This window comes from Hoplias malabaricus, chromosome 15 (assembly GCF_029633855.1).
Source record: "Hoplias malabaricus isolate fHopMal1 chromosome 15, fHopMal1.hap1, whole genome shotgun sequence".
Classification (NCBI taxonomy): Eukaryota; Metazoa; Chordata; class Actinopteri; order Characiformes; family Erythrinidae; genus Hoplias; species Hoplias malabaricus.
The window spans coordinates 34244828-34264462 of record NC_089814.1 but is presented as its reverse complement, the minus strand read 5'-3'; the positions used below and the strand labels follow the sequence as shown (position 1 = coordinate 34264462).

General features: G+C 44.2%; 1 protein-coding gene and 1 non-coding gene across 2 annotated transcripts; one reads left to right on the top strand and one right to left on the bottom strand.

Moving 5' to 3' along the window:
• Window positions 1-1430: 1430 nt before the first annotated feature.
• On the bottom strand, window positions 1431-7493 carry zgc:193801 (uncharacterized protein LOC564476 homolog). The gene is made up of 8 exons (XM_066646101.1): window positions 7356-7493; window positions 5973-6171; window positions 4747-4937; window positions 3836-4021; window positions 2517-2675; window positions 2305-2421; window positions 2073-2165; window positions 1431-1988 (listed from the first exon to the last, which is right to left on the bottom strand). The coding sequence occupies exons 1-8, from the start codon at window positions 7368-7370 to the stop codon at window positions 1581-1583; spliced, it is 1368 nt and encodes a 455-aa protein (XP_066502198.1). The 5' UTR covers window positions 7371-7493; the 3' UTR covers window positions 1431-1580.
• Window positions 7494-7934: 441 nt separating this feature from the next.
• On the top strand, window positions 7935-8006 carry trnaa-ugc (transfer RNA alanine (anticodon UGC)). The gene has a single exon. It is a non-coding gene; the product is annotated as a tRNA-Ala (tRNA).
• Window positions 8007-19635: the final 11629 nt, after the last annotated feature.

Genomic DNA, 19635 nt, shown 5'->3' with positions numbered 1-19635 from the left:
TATTGTTTGTTCGTTTGATAAGTGTTAGAAGTTGGAAATAGCAAACAAGTTGTGACCTAAAATAAATCGAACAGACTAAAATAAATAGAATAGTATGCTCTACAACATCAGCAATATTTGTTCAGCATCTTTGAAATATCAGCAGTCACACAGCTCCAGGGACCTGGAGGTTGTGGGTTCAATTCCTGCTCCGGGTGACTGTCTGTGAGGAGTGTTGTGTGTTCTCCCTGTGTCTGCGTGGGTTTCCTCCGGGTGACTGTCTGTGAGGAGTGTGGTGTGTTCTCCTTGTGTCTGCGTGGGTTTCCTCCGGGTGACTGTCTGTGAGGTGTGTGGTGTTTTCTCCCTGTGTCTGTGTGGGTTTCCTCCGGGTGACTGTCTGTGAGGAGTGTGGTGCGTTCTCCTTGTGTCTGCGTGGGTTTCCTCCGGGTGACTGTCTGTGAGGAGTGTGGTGCGTTCTCCTTGTGTCTGCGTGGGTTTCCTCCGGGTGACTGTCTGTGAGGAGGGTGGTGTGTTCTCCCTGTGTCTGCGTGGGTTTCCTCCGGGTGACTGTCTGAGGAGTGTGGTGTGTTCTCCTTGTGTCTGCATGGGTTTCCTCCGGGTGACTGTCTGTGAGGAGTGTGGTGCGTTCTCCTTGTGTCTGCGTGGGTTTCCTCCGGGTGACTGTCTGTGAGGAGGGTGGTGTGTTCTCCCTGTGTCTGCGTGGGTTTCCTCCGGGTGACTGTCTGTGAGGAGTGTGGTGTGCTCTCCCTGTGTCTGCGTGGGTTTCCTCCGGGTGACTGTCTGTGAGGAGGGTGGTGTGTTCTCCCTGTGTCTCCGTGGGTTTCCTCCGGGTGACTGTCTATGAGGAGTGTGGTGCGTTCTCCTTGTGTCTGCGTGGGTTTCCTCCGGGTGACTGTCTGTGAGGAGTGTGGTGTGCTCTCCCTGTGTCTGCGTGGGTTTCCTCCGGGTGACTGTCTGTGAGGAGTGTGGTGTGTTCTCCCTGTGTCTCCGTGGGTTTCCTCCGGGTGACTGTCTGTGAGGAGGGTGGTGTGTTCTCCCTGTGTCTGCGTGGGTTTCCTCCGGGTGACTGTCTGTGAGGAGTGTGGTGTGTTCTCCCTGTGTCTGTGTGGGTTTCCTCCCATAGTCCAAAAAACACACGTTAGTAGGTGGATTAGTGACTCAAAAGTATCCGCAGGTGTGAGTGTGTGAGTGAATGTGTGTGTGTGTGTCGCCCTGTGAAGGACTGGCACCCCCTCCAGGGTTTGTTCCTGCCTTGCGCCCAATGATTCCGGGTAGGCTCCGGACCCACCGCAACCCTGAATTGAATAAGCGCTTACAGACATTGAATGAATGAATATGCCATTAACAAGAGCAGGTGAACAGTTACACCAATGTGTATTTAATGTGAATTTGCACATAAAGAATAAGAAACAGTAAATTATTCTATCTAATACTGTGCAGCACTTCTTCACGGAGAAGATCAGATAACTATCAGATATGTGATGAGTGAAATATAAAATTTGAACCTAGTCAGAGAGCCAAAGAAAATTGTATTTTTTTTTTTCACTTTAAGGAAAATTGTCTTTTGGAAACTGTAGGCATCAGCTAACACGTGAGACTTTAATGTCACTCGTCCCTCCACAATCGTCTTCTGAACTGCGCTTCCTGGACACCACAGGGACGTCCTGTTTAGCGTCCATGTCCTGGGAGGTGTCCGCTAACGCTGTGTCTGACCTGGGCACAATAATCCCAGAGAGGGTATCGTCCTCCAGCAGGTGCCCCCTCAGCTCCTCCTGCTGCGGCTGGAGCTGCACATCTACGACCTCCAGTCCGGGTAGAGCAGTCTCCCCTTTCGCCTGGGCCTGAGACTCCTCGGCTTTGGCTCTGAGCTCCGTCGCCTCTGTGTGGCCGTTCAGGGGCAGGACACTAGTCTGAGGATTTAGCTCGTGCCTCAGTGAAGCCAGCTGAGCCTCCAGCAGCTCTTTATGCTGGGCCTGTAGACTCTCCATCTGAAACATAGTCACCAGACAATCTGCTCTGTGTTTAGTGGTTCGGTGCTGCTCTGAAATAAATGTCCCACTACAGAAACTCACCAGTTTGGCCACTCTGTTCTGGCTCTGCTCTGGACACTGATACGCCTGCAGCTCCTCATACATCTTCACATTCGACTGAACCAGACTCACAACCTTAATAGGAGAGTGTAAGCAGTGTGAGCAGCAGGTTTCTGAGTCACTCACCCAGAACATCTTAGATACCACAGCAAGGAATGAGAAGGGAACATGAACACACACACACACACACACACACACACACACACACACACACCTGTTCTTTGAGCTGTTTAATTTCAGCCTTTAGCGTTTTCTCCATGCTCTCTTTTTCCTGCCGCAGAGTGTCTATCTGCTGATTGAGCTCCAACAGGCGTTTCTCAAAGTCCAAGCTCTGAAACACATCCCTTACATTACGCTTTGTCTCGTGGTGCTAGGCAAAACACAATGATTGTGAAAGTGTTAGTGTTATAAACCTGCTGCCTGTACCTGTTCAGTAATGAGCCCTGTGGCCTCGTCATAGATCAGATTGCCCGTCTGTCTGTCCGGGTCCATGAGAACCAGCATCTGAGTTCGCTCTGATGCATGCTGGGAAGAGCCCACTTCCTCCTCAGCACCGAGGGGAATGCCATTACTCTCGCTGTCTTCCTTCAAACACAGGAATCAAGAGAAGGTCATAAATACCAAAGCTATCCAAACAGGAGCAGCACTGAAATGTTGTGTAACAAATTACAACCTGTGGTCGGTGAAAAAGGCCTCTGTAACTGTGGACTGAGTTTTGGGTTTCGTTCCAATTCACACCCTACAAAAGGAACCCATGACTTGATCTGACTTCCATGACTATTCCTTTCTGGAAGTGGTCACTATGACGATATGTCTTTGTTATCACATAAATGATACTTTTCAAATACAAAAGGGTAGTAACAACACAAACTGCACTGTGACAGGTGGGTCCAGAGCCTACCTGGAATCATTGGGCGCAAGGCGGGAATACACCCTGGAGGGGGCACCAGTCCTTCACAGGGCAACACACACACACACACACACACACACACTTCTGAGTCGCCAATCCACCTACCAACGTGTGTTTTTGGACTGTGGGAGGAAACTGGAGTGCCCGGAGGAAACCCACGCAGACACAGGGAGAACACACCACACTCCTCACAGACAGTCACCTGGAGGAAACCCACGCAGACACAGGGAGAACACACCACACTCCTCACAGACAGTCACCCGGAGGAAACCCACGCAGACACAGGGAGAACACACCACACTCCTCACAGACAGTCACCCGGAGGAAACCCACGCAGACACAGGGAGAACACACCACACTCCTCACAGACAGTCACCCGGAGAAAACCCACGCAGACACAGGGAGAACACACCACACTCCTCACAGACAGTCACCCGGAGAAAACCCATGCAGACACAGGGAGAACACACCACACTCCTCACAGACAGTCACCAGGAGCAGGAATCGAACCCACAACCTCCAGGCCCCTGGAGCTGTGTGACTGCAACACTACCTGCTGCGCTACCGTGCCACCCAACAAGTCAGTTATTAAATATATTATTAAATAAATAATATTGCATAGTGAACTGTCTTTTTTTTTGTATTTCGGAGCAAATAAACTCTTAATACTCTTTAACTCTTAAGCTAAGATAGATCTCATTTTCTCAGGTGCCTACAACCTTTGCACAGTACTGTATATGGCATGTAACCTATTGTGTATTTTGAAAAGCGAACGTCGAGTTCTGTGATGTTATACATTATCCACCTCCACATTGAAATTTAAATCTATGCCGACCTTAGGCTCGTCAGTGAGTAAAGTGCTGGCCTCTGTGTCTGAGGTGGTCAGTATGGGCTGAGCCACAATGGATCCCACAGCAGTAGCGGCAGCGTCCACACACGAGTCCAGACTGATCGCCAGACCACTGTACGCTTTCACTTGAGCCTCTGGAGTGCCACTGTAATACTGCCTGCAGTTCACATCCTGAGCACACAAAAACAAAACAATGCATGGGAATATGATATATATATATATATGGCATATTCATATTTTAGACAGAGTCAGATGTGTCACTCCAGATCTGAGGGGTGTTACACTCTCAGAAAAGCAGTCACTACAGTGGTACCTTTTGCTGTCACTGTGATGATACCCTCAATGGTAAATATTCTGTACATTTTCATACCGTACCCTCCATTAACGGCAGATTTATAAGTTGTGTTGATTTCATCTTTTAAACTAATATTAGAATGGACCTCTATTTTTTTTTTTCCATGTCACAGAAATCGTAGAAGTGCGGAGCCTGCTGAAGGCAGAGCCAGGTTCAGTGCATGTTAAACCCATTCACTGTTATGACCTTCTGAGTCTCAACTGCCCAACCCTGCTGTTCACACAGAACAAAGACGATCAAGGCAGCCAACAGACCTCACAACCTTCTGGCTCTACGACCCCTCTTAGTGTGTGTACTTTCACACTCGCGAGTACACTGACGTTCTGTCGTTCACTCAGAGCCGGTCAAGTGCACTTGACCTCGTGCATACAAGTATTAAGGCTGGAAAACAGTCTGAAATGGCCTCTGAATTGCTCAGGGTCCATTTTGCCATAGTGCTGAGGGTCTATTAAATATTATAAGGAGCGTGTTCAAGGTGATGTGCGCTCCTCCGGTGATCTTTGTGCCGGGATGTATTTCAGAAATGCAAAAGCTATCTCACCTGCGTGACCTGAATTTGAAAGGTGGTGTGTGGGTTTCGGAAGTGCGTCTTGTAGTGCTTGATGGCCTCGTCCCTCCTGTTGAAGCCGTTCCGGCAGCGGTAGCAGTGCCAGTGAGCTCCTTTAAACCTCTTCTCTCCTTTAATGGTGCCCACGATCTCACAGTGGTTACAGCAGCGCAGCACCTTCAAACCTGATGGGCGAGGTAAAGAGTAAATAAGGTTCGCACTTTCACACACAGCACTAGGACGTGTGCCTCTCACGTTTATTTTCCCTATTTTGCAGTGTGACTTCTGTGCTCATTTTCAGCTCTGCGGGATGTAAATTGCTGAGAAACAGATCTATTTTTTTCCTTCGCTGTCTTGGAAACCCCTCGTGTCATTATAGCGTCATTCTGAATTTTGTTGCATAACAGGAATATTTAGTCACCCTTCTGAACATTATAATTACAGAAACAGATAATGGATAATATTTAAATAATACTCAGATTTTCATATCTCCAGCTAATCATTAGCCAGATGTTCCAGATGAGCAGACACTCAGACTGGCTCCAGTGTCCTCCAGTGTCCTCTCAGTGCTGGGAAACTTTGGGAAATTGTGGCGCAACAAGTCCCCGGATAAGCTCCGGACCCACTGTGACCTTGATCAGGGTGAAGCATTTACAGACGATGAATGAATGAATGCAACGCCAGCCGTTTAAACCCCTACCTTGTGTTTACAGAGATACAGAGATAGGTTTAGTGACTGTCAACGAGAAACATGAGTGAATGAAGAGCTATATACAGAAATATTTGGATGGTATAAAGCTGTCCTTTGGGTTGGATGTGTAGATCAGACATAAGGAATATATATATATATATTTTTTTTTAATCAATAACACTAATTTATAAAACAGCAAATATTCAAATTAAAATACATCACCATCATAATTTATATTCTCATACCACCTTTCTACTCTATGACCAAACGTTTGTAGATGTTTGTTCTTCCAGCTTTTCTTCTAACAATTCCAATTATGCATAAAGTAACCCAGCATCACCTATGCATTCAAGTACTGTTCTGAAATAGTTTCTAGTTTAGTTTAGTACCATTTGCAGTATTTTGATGACATACATTGGGATGTTAATCAAACCTACATTTCTTTCTGATCCTGAATATTTAAATAAGCCATTATCTGCTGATATCAGCCACCCCTAATAGACAAAAATGGTTTAAGCGTCTGTCTCACCTGCGAAGTCGATGCCCTTGTCGACATGTTTGATGCGGAAGTGCGCTCGGAGGATGACGGGGTCCTGATAAACCTCACCCACTGTACACAGCGGGCAGTGCATGTGGACGCCCTTCTCGCGTCCATCACATTTCTCATCCTGACACAGGACAGGGATGTAACTGTGCTCCGTCCCCCTGATCCGCACTGAGGGGTGGGCCTGCAGAGAGAGAGAGAGAGAGAGAGAGAGGGAGAGAGAGAGAGAGAGAGAAGGCAGGGAAGGATGGACCAACAATTAGTTTGTGTATTTATTTAAAATGCTATTTAAGTTTGTATGGCTACAGTAAATTCATTCATTCATTCATTCATTCATTGTCTGTAACTGCTTATTCTATTCATGGTCACAGTGGGTCTGGAGCTTATTTACACACGTTGGAGGGTGTGCCAGTCTTTCGCAGGGTGACTGACACACACACACACACACACACCTATGGAGAATTTTGAGTAGCTATCTTTGGAGTTTTTGGACTGTGCAAGGAACCCGGAGGAAACCCACGTGGACACAGTGAGAACATGGCTACAGTAAATTTATCTTATCAAATAAATGCAATAATTTCTGGTCCAATTTCAATTTTATTTAATATATTTATGTTTTGTGTGTGTTTTCATTTTCTGTAAAAGGATGCAATAGCAACAGGAAGTTAACAATAATTACGAGTGGTTTGCACTGGATTTTATTTATTTATTTATTTATTTATTTTAGATATTAGCTGACATGATTTTTAAAGTATTAAATGGATAACCGAATGGGAATTGTCTAAAACTGAAACACACACACACACACACACACACACACACACACACACAGAATTAGTGTTATAATTTTGAAAGTCGATGAAATAAGCCTTTAAATGCACTATGTAGTGATATACTATGTACACATTCTGTTTACATCTGCTACATTGAAAAATATAAAAAAGAATTGAAATGCTGGTGAAATTTCCCTTTGGAAATACTCAATGTTTACCTCTGCACCACTGAATTAAACACTAAATAAGGCATATCCCTATAAATTATGGTGTCATTATCTTCATGTAGACTACTTCACAACGCAACATTAACGTAAAAATGTTTTTTAAAGTGTCCAAAGTGTCAGAAATAGAAGGTGTAGAAGTTAGCCAGGCGCTTGTTGTGAAAACATTGGTAGTTACGTTGCGTAGGTGAGTTAGTGAATCGCTTGCTTAACGAATGTAACCGATATAACAAAACGATAGTGACATCCGTACATTACGTAAACTGAGCAGCTGTCGCTGCGTAACTCGATACAAGCAGACTGAGTAACGTAGCCTCGCAGAAAGGCTTAAATATCACGGTTTACAAATATTCTCTGGGTTAAATACTCACTACAAAAGTCGCCATGGTCCGCGGTGAACTTTACTGAGAAACTCCACACAAAGCTGAGTATCGGCGGCTCCGCGGTGTAACCCTGTCAAACATTTTAACACCGGTATGTGTGGTTCGTCATCGGCTTGTGTACGTGCACACATACACACCTACAGATACACGCACTTGGGGGCGTTCGAATCGAAGCAGTTTAGGGCACTTAAAAGAGTGAAGGCCACTTAGAAGGGTAACCATTTTGAAGTGTGTTACCAAACGGCCTCGTAGTGCTTTAAGTGCTTTACTTCTGAAAGCGAGGATTATACAGGGTACCCACAGAAACGAATTACAGTGAAAGTTTAACCGTTTGTTAAAAAAAAATTCTAAATACATTTTTAAGTCACAATAATGAGAACTTCATGGCATTATACTAAGCCAGAATACTATATTTTAACGATAGTATATATTAAGTCATTACCATGAGGTATAAAGCCACAAGTATAACCTATTAAACTATTACCTATCATTATTATTAGATATAGCCTGTTTCATAAATTGATTTATATGTTTTTCTATCATCTCACAGAGACCGTTAAACAGGAAGGGGATGTAGCTCAGTGGTAGAGCGCATGCTTTGCATGTATGAGGCCCCGGGTTCAATCCCCGGCATCTCCAAGGAAATGTTTTCCCTTTTTGATCTCTCTTTCAAACATATATTTTATTCGTTAACGTTATAGATAAGTATATAACGTAAGAAAAAAGTGAATTCATGTTTTAAAATACTTTAATTGTTTATGTATTGTTCTTGTACGCGATATATGCTCCTCGCCACTAGAGGGAGACGGTGCAGTTGCCAGAATGTCAGTAAAGCTCAGAGCAGACCAGTCCATTACAGGGCATTTTTCAGACGTCTAAGAAAGAAAATATGAAATATAATGTCCTTAGTTTCTGCACTTTTTGAAACGTCACATTTTCCGCACATTTTTTGAAATTCTGTGGCTTGCGTGTACTGATGTACAGAGGAGAAACCGACTCTACAGCCTACTTTTTTACCTGTAAATCATCAATAAATATATAGTCTGGATGATGAAATGCACTTGTTGTTTTATTTTTTCATTCATTATTCAGCTCTTTTTTCACAAGCTAAAACTATATTTATTATTATACGTTGTAGTATAGTGGGGGCGGCAGGGTGGCGCAGCAGGTTAGTGTTGCAGTCAGACAGCTCCAGGGGCCTTGAGATTGTGGGTTCGATTCCCGCTCTGGGGGGGGTGTCTGTGAAGTGTGTTTTCTCTGTGTCTGCGTGGGTTTCCTCCGGGTGACTGTCTGCGAGGAGTGTGGTGTGTTCTCCCCGTGTCTGCGTGGGTTTCCTCCGGGTGACTGTCTGTGAGGAGTGTGGTGTGTTCTCTCCGTGTCTGCATGGGTTTCCTCGAGGTGACTGTCTGTGAGTAGTTGATGTGTTCTCCCTGTGTCTGCGTGGGTTTCCTCCGGGTGACTGTCTGTGAGGAGTGGGGTGTGTTCTCCCTGTGTCCGCGTGGGTTTCCTCCAGGTGACTGTCTGTGAGGAGTTGGTGTGTTCTCCCTGTGTTTGCGTGGGTTTCCTCCGGGTGCTCCGGTTTCCTCCCACAGTCCAAAAAAAACACATTGGTAGGTGGATTGGTGACTCAAAAGTGTCCGTAGGTGTGAATGTGAGTGTGTGTAGGTGTTGCCCTGTGAAGGACTGGTGCCACATCCAGGGTGTATTCCCACCTTGCGCCCAATGATTCCAGGTAGTCTCTGGACCCACTGCGACAGATAATGAATGACTGAATTAATGTAGTATAGTGTATATACATTTATTTAAACTGGGGTTGTTGTGGCAGTTTTGCTAGAAATAATTTTGTTTAATTATACATATATATATATATATATATTGAGCTGCCAATAAATAATTGAAGATGGGGCTTAAGGTGCAGAAAAGAGCTGTGATTCCTGTAGGCTTCTGCACAGCTGATGTAGCTTTAAATAGCCTTACAATCAAGTTCATTTCAAGGGTGACTGTCTCATTAAATCAAATGTACTTTTTAGTTAAAAGGAATCAGTGGAAAGTTGAGGGAAAAATAAGTTACCTTTCACATCTGTGCAGGAAATGTAATGAGTACATGTGCTAATGAAGCACATGTTCTGGGAGGACTAACGAGCCTCATGAAAACAGCAGGACATTGAGCATAAACTGTACGTAGAGTAGGAATTAGTGCCATTAGGCGCAGGATTATTATTGTTGAAAGGTGAGATCTGTAGCTTTGACTCAGTTCTTTATAAACAGCTGAGCTCCATATTCGTATCATGTTCGTAATCAGACGTCTTTGTATATATGCTCCTTCAGTGTTAATAGTGCCTTCAAAGAAGTGAAAGACACCCACTGCTGCACAGTCATACAATTACAGAATCTGGCCTTTGAACTTTGAACTGGTAACATTTTGGGATGACTTTTCAAATCAATTAATCAATCAAATTTGATTTATATAGCACTTTTCACAACAGAAATTTTTCACAAAGAAGCTTTACAGAGATCTGTGTCCAAGCCTCCAATGAGCAGTAAATCAGTTATTTCCAAAAACAACCAATTAGTGCCATTACATTCTCTAGACTGATCAAAAGGACAAAAGAAAGCAGTGGCTATTTCACATCTCAGAAAAAAATGTTTAAACAAAAAGCTGAACATAAAGAAGTCTATACACCTCTGCTTTAGTGTGAGGCATGTGCAAGTGTGTGTGTGTGTGTGTGTGTGCGTGTGGCAGACTAATGTTCAATACAAAATAAATTACAAAATAAAGAGTGGGAGAGAAAAATGACAGGGAAATAATAACGAGATGTAAGGTGATTAAAAAAGAAAGAAGAAATAAGAGCTGAGGCAAATGACAGAGAAAACCCAAAATCAAATGAAAAAATGTGTGTGTGTGTGTGTGTGTGAGAGAGAGAGAGAGAGAGAGAGAGAAGTGTTTGGGTAGGGTGAGTCAATATAAAGCTTGGACACACAAAAGAAATACTATTTTTCCCTTTTGTTCTCTCCAAACTTTCCACAACTCATTTCACTTCTTCGGAGCGATAAAGTGGAGCAGGGGACTTTTATTGAAGGCTCTTAGGTTCATTACCAGCGCTATACAACATAAAGTGCAAGGGCAGGGGAAGGTGCAGCTACATTTGACCTGCTTCTGAAGCAGTTGGGACTCTATTAAGGGTCCTGAATAAGATGGCGACGTGTCTCTCATTCACTGACCTCCTTCCACAGAAGGCTATTCATCTGAAGTTCACTCTAGAACCCATTAACCCTTTGGGATTGCATTTAAAAGGGTACATGCAATGGTGAATACAAATATTAAGGACAGGCTGCTTTCAGCTTAACTGAGATTCAGTCTAACTAGGATAAGAGCACAAGTCATGGTTATTTCTAACACCCGGTCTCACACCTATTCATGATATAGTCACATATTTAGGAGACTGCAATTCATGACATAGTCGCATATTTTTGACATTTTATGCGACAATATCATGATCATGAGTGTATGGGTAATTACCATAGAAACTGTCATACCCGTGCACAGTGTTATGCGACAGTAACACGACAACTAGTGTCGCAGTCAGACAGCTCCAGGGATCTGGAGGTTGTGGGTTCAATTCCTGTTCTGGGTGACTGTCTGTGAGGAGTGTGGGGTGTTCTCCCTGTGTCTGCGTGGGTTTCCTCCGGGTGACTGTCTGTGAGGAGTGTGGGGTGTTCTCCCTGTGTCTGCGTGGGTTTCCTCCGGGTGACTGTCTGTGAGGAGTGTGGTGTGTTCTCCCCGTGTCCGCGTGGGTTTCCTTCGGGTGACTGTCTGTGAGGAGTGTGGTGTGTTCTCCATGTGTCTGTGTGGGTTTCCTCCGGGTGACTGTCTGTGAGGAGTGTGGTGTGTTCTCCCTGTGTCTGTGTGGGTTTCCTCCGGGTGACTGTGAGGAGTGTGGTGTGTTCTCCCTTCATTATTATTTTATTAATTATTATTAATTCATTATTTGCTAAAATATTGAAGCAAATAATAGCTAGAGAAATGTCCTTTTCGGTATTTACCTTTTGAAAATTAGTCAAAATAACGTTAAGTGAAAGAAATGTTCTTGTTAGAGTTAAAGCTAGAGTAGGACACAATAATAAGCATTGCTTAGGAGAAATATTATAATAAAATTAGGGTGACCAGACGTCCTCTTTTTTAGACTTAAATAAATGTCCGGGCGGAATTTCACAAAAGTCCGGGATTTTGTTTTTCTAGCGCTTACATAGAACTTCGAGAAGCGTTTCGTTCACAAACTAGTCCCGCCCTCCCCTACTCCGATTGGTTCGCTTGAGTGAGAAGGGGGCGTGGTGAAGTAGCCTACAATCTTCTGATTGGACGGTCTGACTGTAGAGCTACCGTTATTGGTCGATAACCTTCTCTGTAAACATTTAATTGGTCAGTCTGCAGGTCAGTATTCGTCCACCCCGCCCCCAGGAGACGTGTCCTCTTTTTCACCATCTCAGATCTGGTCCCTAAATAAAATACTTTATGCCTTTGTTGGAATAAGAACCTATGTTATGTAATTCGTATTATGCCTTTTTCTATGTTATGAGTAATGACGCCTGTAATGAGGAGGAGTTTTCGTGTTACTGTCGAATAGTGTTTTTATGGTAACTACCCATACACTTATGATCGTGATATTGTCGCATAAAATGTCGAAAATATGTGACTATATCACGAATAGGTGTGAGACCGGGTTGTTATTTCATGTTAGCAAGTTCAGCTAATAGTACACTTAAATTTGTACCTCTGCAATTAACCCAGTGAACACACACATTCTCACACTAGTGATCAGAGGCAGTGAACACTCACTCACACATACACACCATGAACACTTTTCTTGCCTTCTAAATGTGTTCACACTTATTCACACTCACGTATTCTACTTTCCAGTCATACATTCTCTCTCCTGCATGTTCCCTTCATCTATTTCTCTCCCTCTGTTTTCATTCAGCCTCATTTATTTGCTGCTAGTCCCACGGCAGACAGTCAGCAATGAACATTGCTTTATGCAACTTACAGTGATTTCCACTCACAGAATGCATGGGAATTGACACAGATTGAAAACTGTGAAAGGCACAGGTCGTGTCCAGCCGTAGAATCCCACAAAATGGCAGCTTTTGTTTTTAGAGGCGAAAATATAATGTCTACATTGTTCACTTTGACAAAAAAGGAAAACTCATTTAAAGATCTGTATGTAGTTGTTAGCAATTAAAACTCCCTGAACTTGAGGATATTATAGTGTAATTCATTCATTCATTCATTATCTGTAACGCTTATCCAGTTCAGGGTTGCGGTGGGTCCAGAGCAGAGGCGATTGCTCTAAGACTGCAAGGGAAGCTCAGCTTCTCCTAAAATGTCCAAAAGTACATATATATTCTGTTGTGTTCAAATATATATATATTCAAATATATTCAAATATATACTGTTGTGTGCACATGTCAGTGAATAAACATGCACTACAGCGCGCTCAACTTTTGTTCAGAATCAGCTTCTTTTCACTGATAAAGACGCGTCTTTCCCGCAGCTTCACAGTGCTTTAAACAGTGAGAACGCTGAGCGTCCACAGAGTTCAATAGCGAAGCAGCGAAGTGCAGCGAAACGAGACGAGTCATTGGATAAATGCTGGGCTTTGTCCCGCCCATCGGACGCTCAGCGTCTCTGGGGGTCTATGTGGCAGTGGGCTGGCCTCGGCTGGCCCGGACGCTCAGCTTCTGCATGATGATTGGATGATCTGTCTGAGGCTGAATCCCTTTTTGATTGACAGCGAAATGAGCGAATCAGTGATCCTTTGGTGTAAAGATTCATGGGAGCATTAAATTTTAATTCTGTTCTGAGTTGAACCAGACTTTCTTAAACCTCTTAGTGGCATTTTCTTTGTTAAAAACGACTAGTGACAAATAGAGCTTCTATTTCTGGTGGGTTTTTTGTAGCTGCTTGTGTTTGGAGACTGATTCTATCACTCTTTCTGACTTCTATCGCAGTTTCAGTCCAGCGGGTGCTGCTGAGCCCCTCCACCGTCACAAAGCACTCACAGGCGGACACACTTCAAACGGGCCAAGGCCGTTTAAGCAGCCTAGCTCTGCTGGCCATTGAGAGGACACTAGTGAAGTCCCTGGAAAAGACGCCTTGTTGGTACGACAGGGTACAGATCATTTTCTTAAAAAGGAACGGAGGGTAGAATTTACGTATAAATAAACCGACACATTTTATGATGTAGGCCGAAATTGAGCTTCCCCTCCTTGAAAGACCAGCATCCGCCACTGGTCCAGAGCCTACCTGGAATCATTTGGCGCAAGGTGGGAATACACCCTGGAGGGGGTGCCAGTCTTTCACAGGGCATAGTGTAATACAGTTTAATAAATAGAGCATTCATAGGTGTTTAACGTTTATTGGGTTTAACAAACGCAAAAGGTATAAGAATGACAAGCATAATCAATAACAGCCCTTCGCTTCAAAGCCTTCCCTCAACTTGTTACTGTGATGTGATGGTACACTGTATGTCCACAAAGGGTACGGACACCCTTTAAAATGAGTGATTTCGGTTACTTTAAGACGTCGTCCAAAGAAAAACATATTTTTTTTTTTGTAAAAAAACGTAACGTACTGTAATCGTAAGCATTTTGGTGGATTTTTCAGTTGAACTCAGCCATTGTGCTTCACACTGTCTGAAAATATCCTGACGTGTGGACCGATAGAAATGCACCAAAACGACTTGGAATAAAATCTTATGTTTGTTTTCACTGAAATTTAAGAAGGTATTTTTTTTCCTTCTCCTGTAAAGTTACTATTTTGGAGATACATGTTTTTGACTGGACAGTGACACTATTTTCACATGCAGGTTGTTTAATGTCCATAGAAATGAGATGACAAGTCACTATGTTCAATACCAAGCATTGTGTAGAAGGGTATAACCCAGTAAACAATTAGCCGTTGATTCAACGTTGAAATAACGTAATGACTGCCGTCTAATCAACGTTCTCTTAAGGTTGAAAATGAAAGTTGAAAAGACATCCAAACACAGACATTGAAAAGACGACTATTAGACGTATTTTGGACGTCCATTGACGTTATTAATTGGTCCCGAAATAAATTTCTTGTATAAAACGTCCACTGGCATCCACTAACGTTATCGATTGGTCACTACTTGATGACTAACGTATTAAGATAGATTTTGGACGTCCATTGACGTTTAAAATATGTCCTTGATGGACAGACTACTTTTAGACCTATTTTGAAAGTCCAGGGACGTTCCTTGTTTACTGGGAAAGCCCTTCAGCATTGGGCTGTGAAGCGGTGAAGCTGCATTCTCTGTCGTGATGGAAGCACCATCCAGTATCTTTGGGGTGAACTGGAACTAATGTCCTTGTGACTGACTACTATCAAATTCTCACAGCAGCGTAACGTGACACTCTGAATAAGATGAAACATAAATATAAAAGCCTCAGGTCATTATCAGGCCAATGGTTTTTTTCTCTAAACATCGTACAGTATGATGACACCTGGGCTGGACATATGCATGCTGATACAAACATGCTTGCAGCAGATACTCTCCTCGTCCTCATCCTCGATGAAGATGGAGATGTGCTGGTTCTCGTCCCAGGGGAACTGGCGCGTCTGTGAGGCCAGGACGCGTTGGCCCATGATGTCGCCACAGAAACAAAACCGCCTTGTGGTGTCTATGCTGACATCCAGCTTGGCGATGAAGGCATCCACCTCAAGCTTCTCCTTCGACAGGAAGACTCGCAGGTTCCTGTTGCTCTGGTTCATTAGTCTGGTCTGGGTGTTAGCATTGCCCATCTGTTTTACATGAAAGACATGAGAGGTCTCATTATGTGCAAGCAATAATGAGAGGACACTGACCAGTGACACTCAATGACACTCTCATGTGTTGATTTATTCAGTGTAAATATAGAACATGTCTCCCACAGAATATACTTAGAACATTGCTACAAATAATACCACAGCGGTGTCTCAATTATGCACCTAATACTAACTCTGACTAGTGTTGGAGTGTCACAAGTGTTACAAGTAAATTATACTAAAAGGTCCAGAGTGTATACTTATGACCAGGACATTTTTGAGTATGGTAATGATGGACACTGTCACACAATCCAACAGGAAAAGGAAAAGCTGGAGCTTCTCACGTCTGGAAAATTTGGGCTCTGTCACAAATAGTGCCTCACTCCCTACATAGTGGACTTCAAAGATTATTAAACTAATACAACTACCCTCAGGGGCGGCATGGTGGTGCAACAGGTAGTTTCGCAGTCACACAGCTCCAGGGTCCTGGAGGTTGTAGGTTCCCACTCCGGGTGACTGTCTGTGAGGAGTGTGTTGTGTTCTCCCTGTGTCCGCTTGGGTTTTTCCTCAGGGTGACTGTCTGTGAGGAGTTTGGTGTGTTCTCCGTGTGTCCGTGTGGGTTTCCTCCGGGTGACTGTCTGTGAGGAGTGTGGTGTGTTCTCCCTGTGTCTGCGTGGGTTTCCTCCAGGTGACTGTCTGTGAGGAGTGTGGTGTGTTCTCCCTGTGTCTGTGTGGGTTTCCTCTGGGTAACTGTCTGTGAGGAGTGTGGTGTGTTCTCCCTGTGTCTGTGTGGGTTTCCTCCAGGTGACTGTCTGTGAGGAGTGTGGTGTGTTCTCCCTGTATCTGTGTGGGTTTCCTCCGGGTGACTGTCTGTGAGGAGTGTGGTGTGTTCTCCCTGTGTCTGTGTGGGTTTCCTCTGGGTGACTGTCTGTGAGGAGTGTGGTGTGTTCTCCCTGTGTCTGTGTGGGTTTCCTCCAGGTGACTGTCGGTGAGGAGTGTGGTGTGTTCTCCCTGTGTCTGTGTGGGTTTCCTCTGGGTGACTGTCTGTGAGGAGTGTGGTGTGTTCTCCCTGTGTCTGTGTGGGTTTCCTCCGGGTGACTGTCTGTGAGGAGTGTGGTGTGTTCTCCCTGTGTCTGCGTGGGTTTCCTGCAGGTGACTTCTGGGTAGACTCTGGACCCACCGTGACCCTGAACTGCATAAGCAATTACAGACAATAAATGAATGGATAATAATAGTAAAGATGGCATCGCACTGCAGCCCTGAAATAGATAAGTGGAAAAGATGATGATGATGATGATGATGATGGTGAGTAAAAGTAGATGGAGGGTGAGCAGCTGGCCTTCTGAGAGAAACCTTAAGAAACCATCTGGAGGTTAAAAGAAAAAGAAGAAAATACCATCTCATCTTTCGCCATCTGTAACTGTTGAAAAAAATGAATGCAGTGATGTGAGACTGAACTCGATAATGGCAGCTGTGAGAGGATATGTGTTTACGGATTAAAATGATACAACCTCTCCTGCAACCTCCAGCTCAACAAATGAAACTGGAGGATGGCGAGGGGCCTGTTCTGAGGGTCTTATTAAAAGATAGAGTACTGGTTCAAGAAGGTACTTCCAGCATTTGACCTGGATTCAGAAGCAAATGCCAATCAGACACAGTGTGGAGGAAAAGGACAAATAAAAAAAGACAAGCTGAAGGCAACAATCAAAGCTGGCAGAGAGGTGGAAGGCAAAGAATAGAAGCTAATCTCTAGCTCCAGCAAGGGTCTGACCTCCTTTTGAGGTCATTTATGATGAAATCTCTTGTTCCTCGGGCCACTGGACACATCAGCATTGTGGAGAGTGAGGTTGCGCAACACCAAGGCAAAGACCTTCAATAAGTAGCATGAGAAAAACCACTGCTCACAGAACATTTCGTACCGAGCTAAAGCTTCTTAGATAGAGCAGCGAAGAAAACCATGGGATTTCAAAAACCTTCTGGAAGATTCTGCCAGACCCAGGCACAATAAAACATGTCAGCATCATGCACTCATTGCATTATGGTAATGCCCCTCATTTTCTCAGTGTCAGAAGGCTCTAATTGGGAAGGCATGATAGGACCTTTTGACACTTCCCCCACGAACAGCTATTAACCTTGGCTTTCATTTCTGAGTGCTGTGAGAATCTGACCTGACATAACTCAGCAGAACAGCAGCCAGTGGGCAGTTGATAAATTCCGCAGATCAGTGTTGGAATTATGTAACTTGTACATTAATGGCATTCGCTAGATACTTTTACAGTAATGACCATGTCATGGATATGTTCTAATGCAGAATCAAGAGTCAGGCCCATGGGATTCTTGTTAGTGTAGGGTGGTATGACAGCCTGAGCCTGGAATTGAATCTAATGCTGCATTCAAATGGTATTGGATTTATTGGTTTCCCACCAGGAGGCGCAACATAAACACACCCTGAAGTCGGACACATCGAAACGATGGGTCCGGAGTCTACCCGGAATCACAAGAGGACATGATGAACTGTTGCTACTACAACTGATGTCACAACATTCAAATACAGTACACAGTGTAGATCAGGGATGGGCAGTCTTATCCACAAAGAGCCGATGTGGCTGCTGGTTTTTGTTCCAACCAACAAGGAGGTCACATGATCAGTTGTTTTACTGAGACCAACTAATTAAAGGAGTGAAATCAGGTGTGCTCTGGACTGAATGGACTCCAGCAGCCACATCGGCCCTTTGCGGATAAGATTGCCCAGCCCTGGTGTAGATCATAAATTACTGTTTCTGCACTAAAATAGTGCACCGTGTGTCAGATAATAAAAACATTTATATTCAATATATCATCGCTGTCCAAACAAAAACATGTATCTCCATGTTTGTAGGTATTTAGTTTACTACAAACAAGCTGTCCTTTATATTTTGTGAAAAGATGTACATTAAATTAATACTTTTTACATTGACTTCGATTGAAAATTGAGAAGGTTTTTTCCTTCCCTGTAAAAGTACTATTTTGAGAGATACGTGTTTTTAAACGGACAACGATGATATGCTTCAGTGCATTGTCTGATGGTAGTTCATTCATTCATTGTCTGTAACCGTTATCCAGTTCAGGGTCATGGTGGGTCCAGAGCCTACCTGGAATCATTAGGCGCAAGGTGTGAATACACCCTGGAGGGGGCGACACTTTTGACTACAAACACCTACCAACATGTGTTTTTCGACTGTGGGAGGAAACCGGGTGCTCCCGGGAGGAAACCCACGCAGACACAGGGAGAACACACCACACTACTCACAGACAGTCACCCGGAGGAAACCCACTCAGACACAGGGAGAACACACCACACTCCTCACAGACAGTCACCCGGAGGAAACCCACGCAGACACAAGGAGAACACACCACACTACTCACAGACAGTCACCCGGAGGAAACCCACGCAAACACAGAGAGAACACACCACACTACTCACAGACAGTCACCCGGAGGAAACCCACTCAGACACAGGGAGAACACACCACACTCCTCACAGACAGTCACCCGGAGGAAACCCACGCAGACACAAGGAGAACACACCACACTACTCACAGACAGTCACCAGAGGAAACCCACTCAGACACAGGGAGAACACACCACACTCCTCACAGACAGTCACCCGGAGGAAACCCACGCAGACACAGGGAGAACACACCACACTCCTCACAGACAGTCACCCGGAGAAAACCCACGCAGACACAAGGAGAACACACCACACTCCTCACAGACAGTCACCCGGAGGAAACCCACACAGACACAGGGAGAACACACCACACTCCTCACAGACAGTCACCCGGAGGAAACCCACACGGACACGGCGAGAACACACCAAGCTCCTCCAGGGAATTTTTTCAGCCATTGTCACCTTTGGATTCACACTGTTCACTGCTTTGTGAAAACATCATTTGTAAAAAGAGCTACACAAAAAAATTTATTTGATTGAGTAGTTTTCATCATGTTCTCGGGGAAGTTGTTTGTTTCTTGAGTCTTGATTCTTCAATTAGACTTTTCCACCAAAAGAACTCTGGTTCTTGAACCACTAAATGTGCCTCAAACTGTGCTGAATATAGCAACAGAAAACACAGTCGGGAACATTTCCTGCAAGCCACCGAGAAAAATATAACACTCCATTGCACTATATTGCTTTATTTAAGGCTCTGATCTCTTTCTGGAGCTTCTTTATCTCAAAGGACCCACAGACACTATCTTAATTCCTTTGACTTGTTTTGATGCTTTTATAAATTTTCTTCTCTACTGAGAAGTTTCTGCTACTGACCAAATGTGATTGTATCAATGGCCATGCCGAACTGGGATGGAGGACCCTGGATGCGGGGAGAGCAGCTTGATCCTCAAGCCATAAAAGGCCTGTTCAATAAGACAAAAAAACAGCATCAAACAAGTCGCTGTGTCTTT

Coding starts and splice junctions, on each gene's coding strand:
- zgc:193801 (XM_066646101.1), bottom strand. Junction 2,166..2,304: donor TTAAACAGCTCAAAGAACAG/GTGTGTGTGTGT, acceptor TCTCCTATTAAG/GTTGTGAGTCTGGTTCAGTC. Junction 1,989..2,072: donor AGAACAGAGTGGCCAAACTG/GTGAGTTTCTGT, acceptor ACTATGTTTCAG/ATGGAGAGTCTACAGGCCCA.